The sequence below is a fragment of the Mytilus californianus genome, unplaced genomic scaffold (genome assembly GCF_021869535.1).
Source record: "Mytilus californianus isolate M0D057914Y unplaced genomic scaffold, xbMytCali1.0.p SCAF_1, whole genome shotgun sequence".
NCBI classification, from domain to species: domain Eukaryota; kingdom Metazoa; phylum Mollusca; class Bivalvia; order Mytilida; family Mytilidae; genus Mytilus; species Mytilus californianus.
In genome coordinates, this window is record NW_026262581.1 from 6021172 (window position 1) to 6045002 (window position 23831).

Here is a 23831-nt window from a genome sequence, read left to right on the forward strand (position 1 = left end):
CTCAACACTAGAATTATTGTTTTACTTCTATTAGATCAAAATATATCATAGATGTTTCATGATGGAAATATGATACCAAGTACCGATAGCAAACCTTCTCTTTAGGGCTTAAGTTGGCCTGAAGCCAGATACATATTTTTCTAGTATTGAAAGATGTGTGGTTCTAACATTCCTTAAAACACTAAGGCGACTGTAGCTCAGAAAGATGAACATCAGTTAAGTAATTATAGTTTCTGAAAAAAAATCAATAGATTCAACCATTAATACCGCCTTAAACGAAAATACTTTACAAATAAACTGTTAACTCAGAGATATTTCTCGCCTCTATGTAATTTTGATAGTATAAGACAAATACTGAAATTTAAATGGCAATATTTAAACATGTAAACTATGCCAAACATTCAAGGTCAATGAACCATGACTGAAGGTGTAGGGTCAAAAGACCTCTGTGAAAATGGCAATGCTGCAGAGCAAATAACATTGATTTATGATAAGTGGTTCCCTTTAAAGTAACCTAAACACACACTTTAACATGCAAACTATAACAAACATTCAAAGTCAATAGACCATGATTGAGGTTTCGGCCAAATAATCGCTATGAAAATGAGACTTGCAAATGATAATACAACTGCGTACCAAATATCATTGACTTAACATTAATTTAGTGGTTGATCTTAAACTGACCTTATCACAAACTTTAAATTGTAAGCTATGCACAACATTTAAGTTCAATAGACCATGACTGAGGGAGCGTGGACAAATGTTGATGTGTATTAATCTGGTTTTTATATCAAAGTTTTCTAATTCATAAGATAACATCTCTATTTTTTAACCGGACTTGTTCATACCATTTCAAGAATAAATTCAGCGTAAAGGGTTAAAAATTGTAGTTTTAAAATAACAAAAGTACAATTATGAAAAGATGAAAAAAAAAGTATGAAATTGTTTCCTTGCGCACAATACATGTTTCTGGATAAACCTTTATTTAGTTCGTTCGAGGTCAAAAGTATGTATACTCAAAGCAATAAAGGAAGCAAGTGATGAAGTAATACACATAATTTACATAGTTTTGTTTATATATAATTTCCAACACCAAACATGTATATTTTAGATTGTAGTCATTACACGTGACTTTTCCAGTCACTGTAAGGATTGACATTTCCTTTTAAATGAATTTTTGATAATTCTTGTTGTTTTGTATCCTTTCTAACTGGTGGGTTAGATTTCTCCTTATATTTATCAGATTGTTTCTTCTTAGGCACAGGTTGTCTGCATTTATGAACCCCAAAAGCACAACATTCCAACATTAATTGAAAAAGTTCAAACATACTGATAATGGATAAACCAATCCATAAACCAATAGCACCACCGACATCTGAGGCAAACTGTTGTACCTAAAAATAAATAATCAAATAAACATTTTTTTTTTTTTTTTCAGAAACTGTTTGCAAGTGTATATGGTTCAAAATTAAAAATATATAACCTAACACAATGGGGACTACATGAAAATCACTGGAGACCAAAACTGTATGGTTTTAGTTAAATTGCCACCACAGAAAATAAATCGTTTTAATTAATTTTTTTCAGTCATAAGAAAAACATTTGGCAAAGAACCTGAATAGCAATTTTCTGACTTCATGAAGTCCATTGGATCAACATTAAATTAAGTAGTATTAGAGTTTCGAAGTGCAATTTAATTTCTACTACTATAAAAAATAAAATCTTCATAAAACAAAATTAAAATTGAAATTTAGAAAAAAAATATATAACAATGAGTAAGTATAGATAAGTTACCTCTATTTCTGGTGTCTCTTCTATAAGTTCATAATTCAAATCTTCAAAATATATTTTTATCTTAACAAAGTTATGCCTAAAATATAAATTATTAAATGTAAAGAATAGAGCGATCGTGTTATATATAAAAGTTTTTAATCGACGTCAGAAGAAACATACGCCAATGAACAAACAGACAAACATTAGTAAAACAACTTTACCTCAGGAAGGATAACCTTAGCTGTATTTGGAAAAACTTTTAGGAATTTTTGGTCCTATGCTCTTCAACTTCGTACTTTATTTGGCCTTTTTAACTTTTTTTGATTCGAGCGTCACTGATGAGTCTTTTGTAGACGAAACGCGCGTCTGGCGCAAATACAAAATTTCAATCAATCCTGGTATCTATGATAAGTTTATTAATAGAATAGAGAATGGAAATAGGGAATGTGTTAAAGAGACAATAACCCGACCAAAGAGCAGAAAACAGCACAAGGCCACCAATGGGTATTCAACGAAGCAAGAGCTTCCATAATAACGATGTACGAGTAGGTAAGTCGACAGGTGAAGCATTTTTTGATTTGCATGCATTGCACGTTATACGATTTCAAAGCCATTCCCATGCCACAACAAAAATCAAACATCCATAATAATTTGAACATAGAATATCGTCCTGGCCAAAACAGAAAAACATGGGAGTGAAATTGCGTGAATTCCAAAAGGAGTTAGACCAGACGTGGGAACAATGCAAGCATCGATCTCCTACTGAACATGCATCACCAGTCTGACGATTCGCAAGTCATATCCATCAGCACGTGTCATGAACAGAAAGTTTGCAAAATTGGTAAACAATGTTAATAGACAGAAAGATGGCAAAACTGGTAAAAAAAATTATGAACAGAAGCTGGCAAAAATGGTTAAAATGTTAATGAACAAAAAGATAAATGAACAGAAGTTGGCAAAACTGTACAAAATGTTAATGTACGATAAAGGACATTTGAATTGCTTTACATTTTGCCATGCCAGGTTTTTGTATTGCCTACTACTAGAAATTCAGAAATTATTGCGTGCATTTATTATTGCAATTTTTGAAGAACGGACAAAATGTGAGATTAATTAATGCGACTTCAGGAAAATCAGCATACAGTTATACGTATCAGATGTCAGAATGCGAGTTCTTATTATTGTGATTCTTACCTAGTCGCATTATTCGCATTAATAAACCCCTCTCAATAATTTCTGAATTAACAGTATACAGCATAGATTTGGTTCATTGTTGAGGGCCATATGGTGGCCTGTAGTTGCTTTCATCTACGTCTGTTGGTCTCTTGTGGATAGTCGTATCATTGGCATTTATACCACATCTTCATATGTGTATGCTGTAGGATCTATGACATAGACTTGTCTTTAATAACTTGAAAGTTTCATGTTTTTGCTTCCTGGACACTTTTAGTCCGGAGTGTTCCAATTGACGGTATATAATCTGGACACTGGAATTAGTATCAAACGTTTATATTCATACACTGATCTAACCAATTCAAGTTGTTATTCCTCATAAGCCTATTGAAGTTATTTAACAGTTACGAGTTCACTTCTAATTGTGAATTACTACATTACCAAAAACTATTGTATAGTTAACTACAAAATAAAGAATACACAAAACCCAAAACGGTTAAACTTAAGAAATGACATACGAGCCCGAAGCGATATAAAGAGTTTTAATAGTGCCAATGCCGGTTTTTTTCTAATGGCTAGCTGTTAATTCAAATAGCAGGATAAATCAAGGGTTAGACTGTGGGTTTTCAGGGAAGTACATATCGAATCACATGTAAATACTGATCAAATATACAATGTACTAGGCTTAAAATTTGTTACGCTAAACTCGCATTTCGTTTACATTAGTCTTATAAGAAACCCCCTTTCGAAATGTCCTCATCTCCGAGCTTAACTTTGCTCGTGTTTCTGACACTTGATGCTATTTATCCCTTCAAGAAGACGATATAACGCCACTTGAACATCATTTACATGTAACATTTAGTAGAAAGATCAAAGAATACATTCATGAAAAGTTTGTAGACGCTGTGTATTGCAATCAGAATCTGCCAACCAAAAGGCTGAAAACACTATTGCATAAGAAAAACAGATAAGCAAAACTCTTAAAAGAAATGACAGATTAAAGAAGGTGACCTCTACTTAAATATGAGTGATACTAGAAATTCCAATGTCAAGACGAATCGTTGAAATGACACAGCAGAAATTGGATTTATTACATTGTTACATGAAACTGTTCTCAGCAGATAAATTGATGATGTATATATTTTTAGAATAGGAATAATAGTTCTCACCCTAAAGCACGATAATCGCTTCCTTTATTTGTGATTTGATCACAAGCCTGTTTCGGGAGTTTTTCACATACGCCTTCCATTAAAACATTCTGTAAAATAAAAGCAAATCATGTTTAGGATTAAAGTAGTATGGGAGTATAAAAAAATATAGATTTGTTTATACTTTGCCAAAATGTATATAAAATAAGGAGATGTGGCATGATTGCCAAAGGGACAACTATCCAACAAAGTCCAAATGAAGCATTTATAGGTCACCGCATGTGCGGCTTCAACATTGAGCAATACCCATACGGTTTACTCAATTGTAATAGACTAGACTTGACAAAATGTGAAACAATTCAAACGAAAAAACCAACGGCCTGATTTATGATAAATCAATTAACGAAAAATAAATATGACAAGCATCAACCAACGGCAACCACTGAATTTAAGGCTCATGACAGTCACATATAGTATTTGCCGGGGTTAACCATATGTGTGAGATCTCAACCATCCCCTTAACCTGGAACAAATGGTGTAGCAGTACAACATAAGAACAAACTATAAAAATAAGTTGATAATGGTTTGACTCATCAGATCGGAACGAAGGTAAAAAAAAAACTACACAAAGTGCCAATATAAAAGTGCTCGAAATTACTGAACGCTATTTCAAAGCCAATGACCACTGATAAATAAATCGTGTTCTCCTTGTAGCTTATATCATTCCTTTTTTTTTCAACACCATAATGCAAAGAATAGTCCAGAGTGCTGACATTCAGTCTACAGTCAGTGCAAAATTTCATATTTTGTAAGGATAAGTATACATGTATGACAAAAGTACTTTATGGATGTACCCTGCTGTATACTAGATCGACATAATGAATCGAGTTTTTGACGTACTATTTTACAACGAACAGTCAAAACAGGGAAACATGTTAACCAGCCCTGCACCTTATTCTTACGTAGAACCTACCAATCTTTACTCCTACTCCTGAATGATTCGTGTAAAGAAGCGAAAAAGCCAATTCAAAATTAAAATTTTTGGTTCGACCAGGTCGCCGATTTTGATTCGATTGAACTACCACGACACTACATTCAACATGTCATGTGAAATGCTATTTAAAAAACCCATTACCATTCATTTTCACAATAGGAAAGACGTATAAGCCCTTTTCTCAATTCACCTTCATCGGGAACGATCCTCGGAATGATCAAACCTAAACATTTGAAAGCTAGTGATGTATTAGTACGTAGAAACGTAAGGAGCGATATGACCAAAAGTTATATATCATCATATCATATATGTTATAAATTGAGCTCAAAATTACAAAACAAAATCAATGATTTAAATTCTGGAATAAGTGTTTTTAGATACACATCGAACATCCAATTTTTTTCTTCTACTACCTAGAGAGTAATTAACAGAGAATCGTGAAGTTGTATTCAGGTGTTATGGTAGCTCCCTTAGTTTCAACATGGTTTAAATTTTTGTTACACAGACATACATCCCTAACAGGAGGGATTGTGCCTGATATTCATATGATGAAGACATAATCTTTCAATCAGTTTAATTGAGGTCTGGAGCTGGCATGTCAGTAACTGCTAGTAGTCTGTTGTTATTTATGTATTATTGTCATTTTGTTTATTTTCTTTTGTTTCCTATTCTGACATCGGACTCGGACTTCTCTAATACTGAGTTTTACTGTACGTACTGTTGTGCGTTTGTTTTTCTACATTGGCTAGAGGTATAGGGGGAGGGTTGAGATCTCATCAAACATGTTTAACCCCGCCGCATTTTTGCGCCTGTCCCAAGTCAGGAGCCTCTGGCCTTTGTTAGTCTTGTATAATTTTCAATTTTAGTTTCCTGTGTATAATTTGGAGTATGACGTCCATTATCACTGAACTAGTATACTTATTTGTTTAGGGGCCAGCTGAAGGACGCCTCCGGGTGCGGGAGTTTCTCGCTGCATTGAAGACCCATTGGTGGCCTTCGGCTGTTGTCTGCTCTATGGTCGGGTTGTTGTCTCTTTGACACATTCCCCATTTCCATTCTCAATTTTATCAATAGGAATTAAATGAACTTGGAATAAATATCTCCATTTGCTATTCTTAAACACATTATTTCTGTTATCTTCCATTCTTACCCAGCTTAGACAAGATTACTCCCTTGATATCACTGCGAAATAAACAGTTATTGTTCATTTTATTATACAAACGCCGTTTACTTACAGAATATTCGTCAGTAGGCCAGTTCCTGGCGCTGAAAGATTTCCCAAACTGAGTTTCTCTACAATATTCAAAGAATCGCAATACATTTAATATCTGGTCAGGTTAAGCACTAAATTCGATATAAACTGAGAACCGGGAAAACTGTTTAATCAACACTGTATTCTGTGGCTTTACAAGTTATTTTTCGTCAATATGCAGAAGAATCCGTGAAAATCTCCGACATTAAGAGTCTAATATCAATGATAACGATTACGTGGCACCGTGGTAAATTAACCTATTATAATTCCTTTTATAATTACAAACTTGTGACAGGCAACAGTAGTAAACAAAACAGGCAACAGAAGAAAACAAAACAGGCAACAGTAGTAAACAAAACAGGCAACAATAGTAAACAAAACAGGCAACAGTAGTAAACAAAACAGGCAACAGTAGTAAACAAAACAGGCAACAGTAGTAAACTGATGAACCTCGGTGACTACAAATCTGCAAGTAATATATAGTATCGACCAAGTTAGGGTAAAATCTAGTAAAAGGTTCCATTTTGGCGTTTGGGATATAGTTTCTAGATTTACCTCCATTAAGAACGAATTGAGCTAAAAGTTCAAACGGTACAAGAGGAGCCTTCTTCTAATTTTCCGAAAAAGGATTAAGGACAGTAGAAAAACTATCATGAGTCATTACGTTTATCAATATATTCGTTTAAAATCATCGCGGTCTAATTATGAATTGAAGTTCCAAGGGTCATTGAATGTAATCTCAGAGAAAACCATCTTTATTGTGACTATCTCTATGAAACTTATTAAGTTGAAAGATGAAGTAACCATTACTAATTAAAAAGTACAGAAAAGATCATAAGTAAACAGATACAGACGGGAGAATTCTAAGATATATGATGGTATGCCTTCTGATCAGTCACTCTTACCGTTTTTTTTTTTTTTTCTTTGAATGAAAATTGTTTGCTGAGTCCAGAAGTGCTAAGTTTTATGTTTAAAAATGCAGACAACTTACTGACAAGGCTTCACACATTGAGGACATTCAAGCGTTCTCCCCTTCAGGTCTGCTTCAAGCTGAGCTAAACACACCCGTTCTACCAAAATAATCAACGTTATCTTATTAGTCCAAATATTTTATTGGCGATAGTAAAACAAAAATACTTTTAACATGAAAATAAAAGACATGTGGGATTGCCTATGAGACAACTATTTACCAAAATACATCAGGATAAAGATGTAAACAAATTTACTTTGAGTATAAAATTGAGAATGGAAATGGGGAATATGTCAAAGAGACAACAGCCCCGCCAAAGAGCAGATAACAGCCGAAGGCCACCAATGTGTCTTCAATGCAGCGAGAAAATCCCGCACCCGGAGGTGGTCCTCAGCTGGCCCCTAAATAAAAATGTGTACTAGTTCAGTGAAAATGGACGTCATACTAAACTCCAAAACATATAAATGAACTAAAATTAAAAAACATACAAGACTAACAAAGGCCAGAGGCTCCTGACTTGGGGCAGGCGCAAAAATGCGGCGGGGTTAAACATGTTATATGTATACTTATGAAATATTATATTGTTTAAAGTGTTGCTATCCGAATGTATATCATAAAGCCATGTAACCGATTATTTCACGAACATGTTGTAATAGGGTAAACCAAAGTGGACAGACTGCACTGTCGCTCGCAAATGTTAAATTTATTATGACTGAACAGTATTATTATTTTTTATTTCAAATTTTTACTACACATATCATGGGAAAAACGTGAAAATAATTCTAATGAATAAATATAAATGATCTTTTAAACATAATAACCGAGGGGCAGGCTCGTAGGAATCGTAAAACTGCGAAAGTATAATCAAGATTTAAAGACGTAAACTCTATAACACCAATAAAATAAATCCATTTGACTACAATTCTAAGCATTTATTCAAATTGCTTTACCTTAAATTCGATAAATCAGGCCACACCAATTTGATTTTTAGTTCTTCGGACAAAAGCTCCAAAAAATATGGGGCGAGCGAGCGAAATTTTTTTGATTGTATTTATTTCTTGAAAATGAGTTTTGTTGAAGCGGGTGCTCTACAAGTGGAGCGAGCGGTATAATTTTTTTTTTAAATTGTGCGATTTAGAATATTTGTACATGTTAAAACTGGAATACTTCAAAGAAAAAGGAGGATAAACATGCTCTTATGCATATAAGTTGATGTATTTGTGTCTGTAGTTCAGTCTGTACCATACCCAACTTTTTGGTTTGCTTTGGTTTAGTATAATTTTGATTATTTTCGTCAAATAATCTTTGACTGCGTGAATTTTCATTTAAATCCATACATGTGTATATATTAAGGAAGCATATCAGATGCAGTTTAGCAGGAGGAATTATGTTAGTTAGGTAAATGAAATGTGTTGAATACTATTAAAATATGTGTATGTATTCCAAAAACATGCCCATGAAAAATATTAAATATCTTTTCATTATATGGTAATGATTGTTTATTGGCTGCTTGACATCCAGTTAAAACTATTTATCCATAATAGGATCAACATAATGAGTGAGGTGAATATTTCAACAACATCCCGAGTAAGATAATTATATTGCTATGCATGCAGATCTCAATGTATTAAAACATTTAATCCCGCTGCAAATGTTTGCACCTGTCCTAAGTCAGGAATCTGATGTACAGTAGTTGTCGTCTGTTTATGTAGTTCATACGTGTTTCTCGTTTCTCGTTTTTATATAGATTAGACCGCTGGTTTTTCCGTTTTAATAGTTTTACACTAGTCATTTTTGGGGCCCTTTATAGCTTGCTGTTCGGTGTGAGCCAAGGCTCCGTGTTGAAGGCCGTACCTTGACCTATAATGGTTTACTTTTATAAATTGTTACTTGGATGGAGAGTTGTCTCATTGGCACTCATACCACATTTTCCTATATCTATTCCCTTAAAATACATTTAACCACATTCACATGCATTATTCTGACTTAGCAAAATACTATTTCATTTTGCCCCTGAAACCTGCAATGTATTTCAAACTGGAAGTGGTTGCACCAATAACACATCCCTAATTATTATTAGCATGCCAATCCCAATACCACCACTTTGGTCTCGAATGTTAACTGGAACTCTTAAATTTTCCCTTACAAAAGAGTTCTGATTGCATGTCAATAGACTAACAAGGGGATATGGTGTTTTCATTAAAATAAGATAAATCTGTCATTTTTCAAAAATTCATGTGAATTTAATATTAATTTCATCCAAGACAGATAGCTCTAGATTTCTATGTCTGTTGTAGTCCGAGATTACTCTGACGTCCAACGGCTGTTTTGTCAGACAAGCTGGGGCCGTGGGACTACAGCCCCCATCTTTTCTGGCAAACAGCTGTTGGACGTCGGAGTAATCTCGGACTATGTCTGTTGAAACAATGATCGGGGATGACAATGGTTCTAACAAGTACTGATGTGATCGTGGTCATCTAACGAAAGATTTTTTATTTTTGTCTCTTAGAACAGGTAAAACGAAATGCATTTCAAATAACTGTGTGTTTAATAACTGCGTGTCCTCGGCAATGATCTGACACAACTTCATGTTGGCATCCCGATTTTTGACCTTTTATTTACAACTCGATTTATCACACGTGCGTTTGAATCGCTCGGAGCAATATATGCACGAGAAAAACGTCTAAGAGAAAAAAAAAAATGTCAAGGATAAACTAATTTTGGAGCGGCATGCGGCCCAAAAATTGGCGGAAGCGGTAATTATTTTTTTTTATTGAAAAGTCAATTTCTCCAAAACAGGAGCGGGAAAATCCAAAGAACTATTAATCAAATTGGTGTGGCCTCAGTGTTGATTTTTTTGGCCTATAAACTTCAAAGACACCATTTGAACACAATTAATTTTATACAGGTAAACACGACGATTAACATATTTTTGTAACCTATAAAATGAAATCAAACAGACCTAGAAAAATCCAATTGCACGTGTTCGCTATACATTTATATTTGTATTTATAGTTATATCGGGTGAAATGACCGTCGGTGGTCTCCGGAGGTCATCTCGATGGGTAATTAAATGGCGTCTAGACTAAATACACACGAACTGCTGATACATATTATCGACTCAATGCATTGTTAATTGTTTATTTTATCCTTTTTGTAATTTGGATATACGTTTTAGTTTATTATAAATCAAACATCGATGAACATGAACTTGACAGCTAATGCCCCTTTTAACGTTCTCCGTTATTATTAATAACGTTTAAGAAATGACTGTAATATTTTTTCTGTCTATGAAGAAATAACATAAAAAATGTGGTGCACACTGAATAACCCGCCTAGCGGGTTATTTAAAAGTGTGCACCCCTTTTTTAGGTTATTTCGAATAGATAGAAAAAATATTCCAGCACTCCTTATAATTTAATTCTAAAAAGGCGTAAATCATGATAAAAACGTTGATGACGTCACGGTCACATGACTAAATTATGTCTATGAGCTGATAGACAAAACACTTTCAACCAATCAGAAGACGTGTTACATCCAAAATTAAATTATTACAATATAACATAATCCTCGATCCGCTGACATGGTCCTTAGACATAGACATAGACCGGGTTATGTCAAAAGTATGAGATAAGTAAGTACTACATTTATAAGTTAAAGGAATCTGATTACAGTAGTTGTCGTCTGTTTATGTAGTTCATACGTGTTTCTCGTTTCTCGTTTTTATATAGATTAGACCGTTGGTTTTTCCGTTTGAATGGTTTTACACTAGTAAATTTTTGGGACCCTTTATAGCTTGCTGTTCGGTGTGAACCAAGGCTCCGTGTTGAAGGCCGTACCTTGACCTATAATGGTTTACTTTTATAAATTGTAACTTGGATGGAGAGTTGTCTCATTGGCTCTCATACCACATCTTCCTATATCTATAAATCATTATTGAGCACTTTTTAGTCGTTTATTCTTCCCAATATTTTAGGGGATAGTATTGACAGCAAGAATTATTGTAGAAAAAAACATGGATCTAGAACATTTCTAAGCAACATAGTTCTTGACGGATTCCAATGAAACCGATATTTCTCTACCTTCTTACAGGAAATCCCTTTATTTACTAATGGATCCCTTAGCTGTGTATGTCACCGTAAAAGTTACATAGAATTTAAATAAACGTCAGTATCGAAAACTTTAAAACGATGACTAAATTTTGAAACGGTTGCAAATGTCACAACTATATCTAAAAGACATTGGAATAGCCTTACTGTGAAAAATCATCTCTGAAAAAATCTACAAAGTTATTCATCGTTAATTGTCTTGTCAATGCTGTATTATTATAAAATATAACTCATCATTAATAAGGGCTGTGGAAGGATATAATTATATCGGGAAAACAAAACAGGTATTAAACAGGCATGTTGCCTCCATTTGTTTCGTTCAAGTTTCTGATGTGTCCATAATTTCGGAATTTAAACTTTGTGTTATTAATGTCCTGTTTTGTGGCTCAACTAAAATGATTTACCTGTTTCACTTCTGCATGGTGCCACAGAAAACGTGTAATTTAAAGTGAAGAAAAGGTCTGATTCTGCATTATCAAAACAACCACATGTGTCCACCACCAATTGCTGTTTACAAAAGTTCTGGCAAAGCTGTAACAAACATGAAATTGGATCTCATTTTCAAAAGGTCAACATATAGTACGAAACTTACCTTATGGAAGGCATGTTAATAATATTGTATTTTTAACAATTGTTTTTAAAATATTTTTAATCTCCGCACTTCCATGGAGAATTAACTAAGTCGTAAAACCTGTGAATGATCCATAACATTAACATATGCTAGAATTAAAATAAAATGGAATAATTTGGCTGTTTGAACTTATATCATATGCTTAAAATCATATTCCTGGATTCATTTGGAAGGGCAGGAAAAAAACGAAGAGATTTTGAATATTTTTGTGCATCAATCTTTCTTTTTAGATAGATATTTAAAGAGGTTCATGTACAACAGTTATATCGGTCAGTACTTCTAGGATTTATATATTATATAACAGAATAACCGATCAGGGTTTATATTATTATTTTATTTGATATTTCTTAATCAAAAAGTTAATAAATGTCAAAAAGAATTGACTGTCAGCAGTGACTGACAACTATAGGGCACTTTGACAACTAATGGGTGTTTCTATATATCTTTTTTTATATCAAAGTGGATGTAGAATTATTGAAGCATTATATATATCAATGGACATTGACGAGTCATCGAGGAGATACCATGCTTATTTGAACGGATCCTAACTATCTTACCGTTCTTGTGTATTTTGCACCATAATTGCTTAGATATGCAGTCACATCTTGACATTCTCCGTATGGACTCCCTTTTCGTATCAATTCTACCTTAAATTATACAGAAATCAAATAATATCAAAACAACATAAGTTCAGCAGCAATATCCTTACCCTTAAGGCATTTTCGACAATTTAACTTTAACGTCGAAAATCTATTGGAATTAGGAGTTACTTGTTGCTATGGTACCCTTGTTTTCCAGTTGATTGAATAGAAATTTTAAAATGAATTTAAAAAATCCTCCGAACAGTATATTATTCCTTTCAATTTCAGATGACTTTAATTTTAGCCTGTTAAAGTTTTAGAGATTTCCAAACGGTCAAATAGAAGTTAGTATGAAAGAAAAATCACTGCTGTTGTATATATGAACATGTCAATCATTGTGCACAATAAAGTGGTGTAATATTCTAAATAATAAAAAAAATTAAGCTTTGCAGATGGTCTCAATAATTTCTCCTGTTAATGTTTGAAAATTTTGGATGAATGAAATCATTATTGCTATATCAAAAGTGAAGTAGTAATCTTGACGAAATAATATAGTCACATAATATTCATACTTGTTTTAATGCAACGTGAGTTTCAAATCCCGACGACACGTATTCTCCCTCATCTGAAGGGAATGGATAGGTATATAGATCGTGAATCTGTATCCGAGCGCCGTATCCTTGTGCAATACCAGTTAGATATTCGTCTGTTTCCGTGTACAATGTTAGTGTTAAACCTAAAAGAACACACATTTAAAAAATTTGTAAGGGTTCCGCGGAACCCAGTGTCTCGCCTACTTTTGCTCTTAATCGCAGGCTCAACAAAAATGAGGAAAAAAATTAATAAAAATATTCCTCTCTATACTATCTTTTGATTGTAAGTAGCTTCTGTCCAAGTTTGGTAAAAATCCAGGATAGTTTATGAATTTAATAAATGTTTTAAAAACTTAAACTGCAGACTGTATGTAATGTTAACTGGAAGAAAAACTAAGTCCATTTATAAGTAAAATACGGAAAAAATGGAACAAAATTTTAACAAAATTTCTTTCTAGATACTAGCTTTTAATCATAAACAAGCTTCTGTCCAAGTTTGGTACAAATCCAGGATAGTTTAAGAAAGTTGTTAAAATAAATTTTAAAAACTTTAACCGCAGAAAGAATGTAATGTTAACTGGCAGAAAAATTAAGTCCATTTATAAGTAAAATACGGAAAAAATGGAATTTTTTTTTACAAGATTTACTTCTGAATATTATCTTATGATCATAAACAAGCTTCTGTCCAAGTTTGGTAGAAATCCAGGATAGTTTAAGAAAGTTGTTTAAATTTTAAAAACTTTAACCACAGAGTGAATGTAATGTTAACTGGCAGAAAAACTAAGTCCATTTATAAGTAAAATACGGAAAAAATTGAATTTTTTTTTTACAAAATTTACTTCTGGATACTATCTTATGATCATAAACAAGCTTCTGTCCAAGTTTGGTAGAAATCCAGGATAGTTTAAGAAAGTTATTAAAATTTCAAAAACTTTAACCACAGAGTGAATATTTGTGGACGCCGCCGACGACAACGACGACGACGACGACGCCGACGGAATGTAGGATCGCTATGTCTCGCTTTTTCGACAAAAGTCGAAGGCTCGACAAAAACAGCTATTTATACACGAGAAGTTTGAATATAACAAAATTTGATGAAAAACAATATTGTGGAAAGTAAAAAAATTAACAAAATAAATATCTGCATTGTTAGTTAAAGATGTCTTTATATCGCAACTGCACTGATATTTGTCCTTGCTAAGATTTATCCTGACGAATGAACACTTATCTAAGAACTCATTATATAGCAGGGATTCAATCTCGTTTTTTTTTCCATGTTCAGTCCGTTGATTTACCGCGATACCTCGAAATGACCTACAGAATACAATAATTTATTGAAAGCAATGTTGCGTGATAAATATAAGTCGTATACTGTAATTGAAAAAATAACAATATAGATAAAGATATACGTATCAACGCAAACTGTGTACGTTAATGGCCTTAACTAAGCTGCAGCTACTGTGTGGAACAGTCTTCCGGACCATTTCAGGACGAAAAATAGTTTTTCTCATTTTAAAATTTTGATTCAGTCTTGGAATAGTTCGAAATGTCGGTGTTCTGCATGTATTAGATTTCAGAGACCAGTTTCTGTCTTAGCTATGATATTGTTGGCTCTGCAACTCATTTCTTTAAAGTTTATTATTATAGCACTTTCCATGTGTATTTATTAACTCAAACTTTTAGTTTATGTAAATTGCTTTGTTATCTAGCTCTTATTTTTAAACTTTTCAATTTTTACCACTACTGACATGCTGTCAGGTGACCCATAGAGGCGCCTACTACATGATCAGCTGATGTACGGTTATTCTAGATAATTGTATTGGCATTATATTTTGTTCTTATGTTGTACTGTTACGCCACTGTTCCAATAGAAGCCGGGGGAGGGGTTGGCGCCTTCAAACATGTTTAACCCAGCCACATTATTTATGTGCCTGTCCCAAGTAGTTCAGTGATTGTCGTTGGTTCATGTCTGTCATATTTGTTTTTCGTAATTGTTTTGTCATAAATTAGGCCGTTAGATTTATCAATAGAATTGTTTTCATATTTTACTGTCGGGCCTTTTATAGCTGATTTTACGGTATAGGTTTTTCTCATTGTGTAGGCCGTACTGTTGCCTAAAATTGCTTACATCCACTTCATTTGAACTTTTGTTGATAGTTGTCTCATGGGTATATCTTCTTATTTTTATATTATAGGAAATGAAGCAGCCAAAACAAAATACGTAAACACATATATAACACAGGATAGATGGCCTTACACCAAATAGAAAGAATTATAATGTAACGACAAAGGGACATAAATCAATTAGGTGAGAACTTAAGCGATGACAAACAACTTCGGCAAAGAACATAATATGGAAAGAAACAGAGAAAACTATGGTCACTATTAAACTAAGTAAACAAGATATTAATCGAATGTTGATAATTCATATTTATGGAATTGATACCCTGCATGTGATTTTCCTATAATCCTTTGAAACGCCGTTAGCATTTAGAGTTAACCGTATCACATAACTTAGTCATATCTGCAAACGATAATTAAACCATAGTTTTGTCAATAAACGTATAACTAACATAAGGTAAATCCAATATGAATGGACAGTACTTATTTCAGCCTTAAATGTCTTGCTTTGAAATACTATTATTCGTTTCGGCGATAAAAAAATATCGTTTCTATCAAGTAAATTAACCTCTGATCTTGTATAGCAGTAACGTTTCTCGTTTGGGAAATTAGTTCAAGGTTTACTTCATAAAAACTCAAAATCTACTTGAAAGAATTTTTATTGATATGCTGATAGTTAAATGACAACTAAGCATCGTTCTACCCGGAAAAGCGCTTTTAGTTCCCTTTAGGTCATATAGCTCTTCAAGTATTCCTACATCCTTGAATTTAAAATTTTCGGTTTTGAGCGTTCTTGATGAAGGTTTATCTAGGATAGCAAATCGGGAGCACCAAAGTTATAGTGTTATTTGCATTTTACAAAAAAGTAAAATAACAAAAATACCGAACTTTTAGGAAAATTCAAAACGGAAAGTCCCTAATCAAATGTCAAAATCAAAAGCTCAAACACATCAAACGAATGGATAACAACTGTCATACTCCTGACTTGGTACAGGCATTTTCTTATGTAAAAAATGTTGGATTAAACCTGGTTTTATAGCTAGCTAAACCTCTCACTTGTATGACAGTCGCATAACAATTCCATTATATTGACAATGTGTGAACAAAACAAGCAGACATAAAAGGTATAAATGTCAAAATTAGGAGTACATCAGTCAACATTGTGTTATAATCTTAAACTATAAAAACAAACAAACAAATAAGTAAACAAAGAAAAACAAAAAGGCATATAGACAAAGCACATTAGCAAAAACGAAAGACGAAAATACAAAAATTTACCATAGCACAATAATACAATGACGGAATGTATAAGTACCGAGCCACGTCAAATGGATATTACCAAAAATAGACTAAACAGTAAAAGACAAATAAAAAAAAACACTATAAAACGTAATTAAGATGATAAACAACGTCAGTACCTAGAATCTAAACTTCAAGACCATCGTGTATTATTTGTGAAGTTGATACGGAATATTTATCAACAAGGTCTTGGTATCTTCCGATGAACTTTTTTAGAAGACAACTTAAACAATAACCTTGAGTCGTTCTGAGCGTTGATTTTTAAGATTTTTCGAAGGAAGTCTCGAAACCCATGAGGGAATCTCCGCTTTTATCATGCTTACCGTTATCTGGACCTGCAGACGTGACTACAAATTCTTCAGACTGAATTGTAAAACAATTTCCATAGTCCTCCGTTTGTAACCATGTAAAATTTCTGTAAAATGTATATAATATTAGTATACGAATTTATTTCAGCAGAAACTTGTTAAAAAAAAACATACATTTTAAGCAAGTTTCATATAATGACGTTTTCTATATTTCAGATGACTTCTCATAAAATAGCTTGATATCATGTTGGTAAGACAGACAATAATAATGAGAAAATACTCATACAACTTAACTAATTTACAACTTAAAGGGTCTTTCTTAGTGTAGTGGTATATTTTTAGACGTGAAAACTACACCGTCCGATATTCTAATTCATCGGTTTTTTTCCCTGAATGTTGATTGTTTGACGTCCTTCTGATTAAGAAGTACCACGATTTTAATTGAGACAACTTATTTCTTGCTTTCGGTCAGTTTTTTTATTGAAAATTCAATAAGATACAGTCCAACAGAAACATTTGACCTACTTATTCGTTATTTATTTTCAACTGTAAATGGTACTTTACTTACGATTGATAGCATTGATATCCACCAAATGAACACCCAATCAACAAATTCTGTAACTGATGGCCCGCCTTTCGTCTAGTTGCCCTAAGAGAAAAATGTCCAGCATTTCAAGGTTTTTGTGATAGGTGAAGGTTATGTTTACAAAAAATACTATATTTCATACAGTAGTTGTGTTAGGGCTATTGTAGTTTATGATTGCTTCTGTTTATAAGTAACTCCTAACTCGAATCGTATGGACTCCTGACGACTGATATTCATATCTATTCAGTCAAGCAACTGATTGGCTTATACCCAATTTCTCCTTTTATTCATATTCATTCAGTCAAGCAACTCCTTGGCTACTACTCAATATCTCCTGTTTCAATATTTATCCATTCAAGCAACCCATTGGTTTATACCCAATATCTCCTTTTATTCATATATATTCAGTCGAGCAACTTATTGGCTTATACCCAATACCTTCTTTTATTCATATATATTCAGTCGAGCAACCCATTGGCTTATACCAAATATCTACTTTTATTCATATTAATTCAGTCGAGCAACTTATTGGCTTATACCTAATATCTTACTTTATTCATATATATTCAGTCGAGCAACTTATTGGCTTATACCCAATATCTTACTTTATTCATATATATTCAGTCGAGCAACTGATTGGCTTATACCCAATATCTCCTTTTATTCATATTAATTCAGTCGAGCAACTTATTGGCTTATACCCAATATCTCCTTTTATTCATATGTATTCAGTCGAGCAACTCATTGGCTTATACCCAATATCTTATTTTATTCACATTTATTCAGTCGAGCAATTCATTGACTTACACTCAATATCTCCTGTTATTCATATTTATTCAGTCGAGCAACTCATTGACTTATACCCAATATTTCCTTTTATTCATATTTATTCAGTCGAGCAACTTATTGGCGTTTACCCAATATCTCCTTTTATTCATATATTTTCAGTCGAGCAACTTATTGGCTTATACCCAATATCTTACTTTATTCATATATATTCAGTCGAGCAACTCATTGGCTTATACCCAATATCTCCTTTTATTCATATCAATTCAGTCGAGCATCTGATTGGCTTATACCCAATATCTCCTTTTATTCATATTAATTCAGTCGAGCAACTCATTGGCTTATACCCAATATCTTATTTTATTCATATCTATTCAGTCGAGTAACTCATTGGCTTATACCCAATATCTATTTTTATTCATATATATTCAGTCTAGCAACTAATTGGACAACCCAATATCTCCTTTTATTCACATATATTCAGTCTAGCAACTTATTGGACAACCCAATATCTCCTTTTATTCATATTTATTCAGTCGAGCAACTCATTTACTAATACCCAATATCTCCTTTTTTCATATATATTCAGTCGAGCAACTCATTGGCTTATACCCAATATCTTCTTTTATTCATATTTATTCAGTCGAGCAACTCATTGGCTTATACCCAATATCTCCTTTTATTCATATGTATTCAGTCGAGCAACCTATTGGCTTATACCCAATATCTTATTTTATTCATATTTATTCAGTCGAGCAACTCATTGACTTATACCCAATATTTCCTTTTATTTATATGTATCCAGTCGAGCAACTCATTGGCTTATACCCAATATCTCCTTCTATTCATATATATTCAGTCGAGCAACTTATTGGCTTATACCCAATATCTTACTTTATTCATATATATTCAGTCGAGCAACTCATTGGCTTATACCCAATATCTCCTTTTATTCATATCAATTCAGTCGAGCATCTGATTGGCTTATACCCAATATCTCCTTTTATTCATATTAATTCAGTCGAGCAACTTATTGGCTTATACCCAATATCTTATTTTATTCATATGTATTCAGTCGAGCAACTCATCGGCTTATACCCAATATCACCTTTTATTCATATATATTCAGTCTACCAACTAATTGGACAACCCAATATCTCCTTTTATTCACATATATTCAGTCTAGCAACTTATTGGACAACCCAATATCTCCTTTTATTCATATTTATTCAGTCGAGCAACTCATTTACTAATACCCAATATCTCCTTTTTTCATATATATTCAGTCGAGCAACTCATTGGCTTATACCCAATATCTTCTTTTATTCATATTTATTCAGTCGAGCAACTCATTGGCTTATACCCAATATCTCCTTTTATTCATATGTATTCAGTCGAGCAACCTATTGGCTTATACCCAATATCTTATTTTATTCATATTTATTCAGTCGAGCAACTCATTGACTTATACCCAATATTTCCTTTTATTTATATGTATCCAGTCGAGCAACTCATTGGCTTATACCCAATATCTCCTTCTATTCATATATATTCAGTCGAGCAACTTATTGGCTTATACCCAATATCTTACTTTATTCATATATATTCAGTCGAGCAACTCATTGACTTACACTCAATATCTCCTTTTATTCATATATATTCAGTCAAGCAACTAATTGGCTTTACCCAATATCTCCTTTTATTCATATTTATTCAGTCGAGCAACCTATTGGCTTATACCCAATATCTTACTTTATTCATATATATTCAGTCGAGCAACTCATTGACTTACACTCAATATCTCCTTTTATTCATATATATTCAGTCAAGCAACTAATTGGCTTTACCCAATATCTCCTTTTATTCATATTTATTCAGTCGAGCAACTCATTTACTAATACCCAATATCTCCTTTTTTCATATATATTCAGTCGAGCAACTCATTGGCTTATACCCAATATCTCCTTTTATTCATATTTATTCAGTCGAGCAACTCATTGTCTTATACCCAATATCTCCTTTTATTCATATGTATTCAGTCGAGCAACTCATTGGCTTATACCCAATATCTTAATTTATTCACATTTATTCAGTCGAGCAACTCATTTACTAATACCCAATATCTCCTTTTTTCATATATATTCAGTCGAGCAACTCATTGGCTTATACCCAATATCTCCTTTTATTCATATTTATTCAGTCGAGCAACTCATTGGCTTATACCCAATATCTCCTTTTATTCATATGTATTCAGTCGAGCAACTCATTGGCTTATACCCAATATCTTATTTTATTCACATTTATTCAGTCGAGCAACTCATTGACTTACACTCAATATCTCCTTTTATTCATATATATTCAGTCAAGCAACTAATTGGCTTTACCCAATATCTCCTTTTATTCATATTTATTCAGTCGAGCAACCTATTGGCTTATACCCAATATCTTATTTTATTCATATTTATTCAGTCGAGCAACTCATTGACTTATACCCAATATTTCCTTTTATTCATATTTATTCAGTCGAGCAACTTATTGGCGTATACCCAATATCTCCTTTTATTCATATATTTTCAGTCGAGCAACCCATTGGCTTATACCCAATATCTCCTTTTATTCATATTTATTCAGTCGACCAACTTATTTCATTTTACCCAATATCTCCTTTTATTCATATGTATTCAGTCGAACAACCCATTGGCTTATACCCAATATCTTATTTTATTGATATTTATTCAGTCAAGCAACCCATTGGCTTATACCTAATACCTCCTTTTATTCATATTTATTCAGTCAAGCAACTGATTGGCTTATACCCAATATCTCCTTTTATTTATATCAATTCAGTCGAGCAACTGATTGGCTAATACCCAATATCTCCTTTTATTCATATCGATTCAGTCGAGCAACTGATTAGCTTGTACCGAATATCTCCTTTTATTTATATTAATTCAGTCGAGCAACTCTATGGCTTATACCCAATATCTCCTTTTATTCAAATTTTTATTCAGTCGAGTAACTGATTGGCTTATACCCATTATCTCCTTTTATTCATAATCATTCAGCTAAGCAACTTATTGGCGTATACCCAATATCTCCTTTATTCATATTAATTCAGTCGAGCAACCCATTGGCTTATACCCAATATCTACTTTTATTCGTATATATTCAGTCGAGCAACTCATTGGCTTATACCCAATATCTCCTTTTATTCATATATATTCAGTCGAGCAACTCATTGGCTTATACCCAATATCTCCTTTTATTCATATATATTCAGTCGAGCAACTGATTGGCTTATACCCAATATCTTATTTTATTCATATTTATTCAGTCGAGCAACTCATTGACTTATACCCAAAATCTCCTTTTATTAATATTTATTCAGTCGAGCAACTTATTGGCGTATACCCTATATCTCCTTTTATTTATATATATTCAGTCGAGCAACCCATTGGCTTATACCAAATATCTCCTTTTATTCATATTTATTAAGTCGACCAACTTATTGGATTATACCCAAATTTTCTTTTTATTTATATGTATTCAGTCGAGCAACTCATTGGCTTATACCCAATATCTCCTTTTATTTATATTAATTCAGTCGAGCAACCCATTGGCTTATACCCAATATCTTATTTTATTGATATTTATTCAGTCAAGCAACCCATTGGCTTATACCCAATACCTCCTTTTATTCATATTTATTCAGTCAAGCAACTGATTGGCTTATACCCAATATCTCCTTTTATTCATATCAATTCAGTCGAGCAACTGATTGGCTTATACCCAATATCTCCTTTTATTCATATCGATTCAGTCGAGCAACTGATTAGCTTGTACCGAATATCTCCTTTTATTTATATTAATTCAGTCGAGCAACTCTATGGCTTATACCCAATATCTCCTTTTATTCAAATTTTTATTCAGTCGAGTAACTGATTGGCTTATATCCAATATCTCCTTTTATTCATAATCATTCAGCCAAGCAACTTATTGGCGTATACCACCTATCTCCTTTATTCATATTAATTCAGTCGAGCAACCCATTGGCTTATACCCAATATCTACTTTTATTCGTATATATTCAGTCGAGCAACTCATTGGCTTATACCCAATATCTCCTTTTATTCATATATATTCAGTCGAGCAACTCATTGGCTTATACCCAATATCTCCTTTTATTCATATATATTCAGTCGAGCAACTGATTGGCTTATACCCAATATCTTATTTTATTCATATTTATTCAGTCGAGCAACTCATTGACTTATACCCAAAATCTCCTTCTATTAATATTTATTCAGTCGAGCAACTTATTGGCGTATACCCTATATCTCCTTTTATTTATATATATTCAGTCGAGAAACCCATTGGCTTATACCAAATATCTCATTTTATTCATATTTATTTAGTCGACCAACTTATTGGATTATACCCAAATTTTCTTTTTATTTATATGTATTCAGTCGAGCAACTCATTGGCTTATTCCCAATATCTCCTTTTATTCATATTAATTCAGTCGAGCAACCCATTGGCTTATACCCAATATCTTATTTTATTGATATTTATTCAGTCAAGCAACTGATTGGCTTATACCCAATATCTCCTTTTATTCATATCAATTCAGTCGAGCAACTGATTGGCTTATACCCAATATCTCCTTTTAATCATATCAATTCAGTCGAGCAACTGATTAGCTTGTACCAAATATCTCCTTTTATTTATATTTATTCAGTCGAGCAACTCTATGACTTACACCCAACATCTCCTTCTATTCAGATTTTTATTCAGTCGAGTAACTGATTGGCTTGTACCCAATATCTCCTTTTATTCATAATCATTCAGCCGAGCAACTTATTGGCGTATACCCAATATCTCGTTTTATTCATATTAATTCAATCGAGCAACCCATTGGCTTATACCCAATATCTACTTTTATTCATATTAATTCAGTCGAGCAACTCATTGGCCTATACCCAATATCTTCTTTTATTCATATTTATTCAGTCGAGCAACTTATTGGCTTATACATGTACCCAATATCAGACATGGGGTCAATTACATGCCAAAGTAATTAATTACATTTCAATTACATTGATTTTGAAATGTAATTAATTACATTACAATTACATTACAATTACATTGCCAATGTAATTAATTACATTTCAATTACTTCTATCCAAAGACATGTAAGAGCTATATCATATAGAATAAAATCAGGAATATGACAACAGGCTAGATTAGAATGAACCTTATGTATACCTATATACCAGTAGGTTCACTTTTTAACAATGAAAACATTTGAACAAGATTAAAAAAAAAGTTTCAAAATTTCTAACGTCATTGTTACATTGCTGATTATTTGATTGCATTCCTTATTTTCATAGGAAAACAATTTATAAAGATTTACATTTATATATAAAGATCCAGATTAATATATCTTTTATTCTTAAGTATTTTATGAGTTTTTTCTTAAAATTTCAAGTTTTTACTAAAAATGTAA

General features: G+C 32.7%; 1 protein-coding gene across 1 annotated transcript in view; it reads right to left on the reverse strand.

Annotated features, from left to right (window-relative positions):
- Positions 1-937: 937 nt before the first annotated feature.
- LOC127737908 (acid-sensing ion channel 1-like) overlaps positions 938-23831 on the reverse strand; it is a 36729-nt gene continuing 13835 nt past the window's right edge. Inside the window, exons 4-13 of the mRNA XM_052248901.1 lie at positions 17521-17601; positions 16968-17059; positions 13204-13367; positions 12608-12697; positions 11824-11950; positions 7332-7410; positions 6324-6381; positions 4116-4204; positions 1795-1870; positions 938-1394 (exon numbers count right to left, since the gene is read on the reverse strand). Of these exons, the coding sequence (XP_052104861.1) occupies positions 1122-1394; positions 1795-1870; positions 4116-4204; positions 6324-6381; positions 7332-7410; positions 11824-11950; positions 12608-12697; positions 13204-13367; positions 16968-17059; positions 17521-17601 (1129 nt within the window). The 3' untranslated portion in view covers positions 938-1121. The remainder of the gene's footprint in view (positions 1395-1794; positions 1871-4115; positions 4205-6323; positions 6382-7331; positions 7411-11823; positions 11951-12607; positions 12698-13203; positions 13368-16967; positions 17060-17520; positions 17602-23831) is intronic.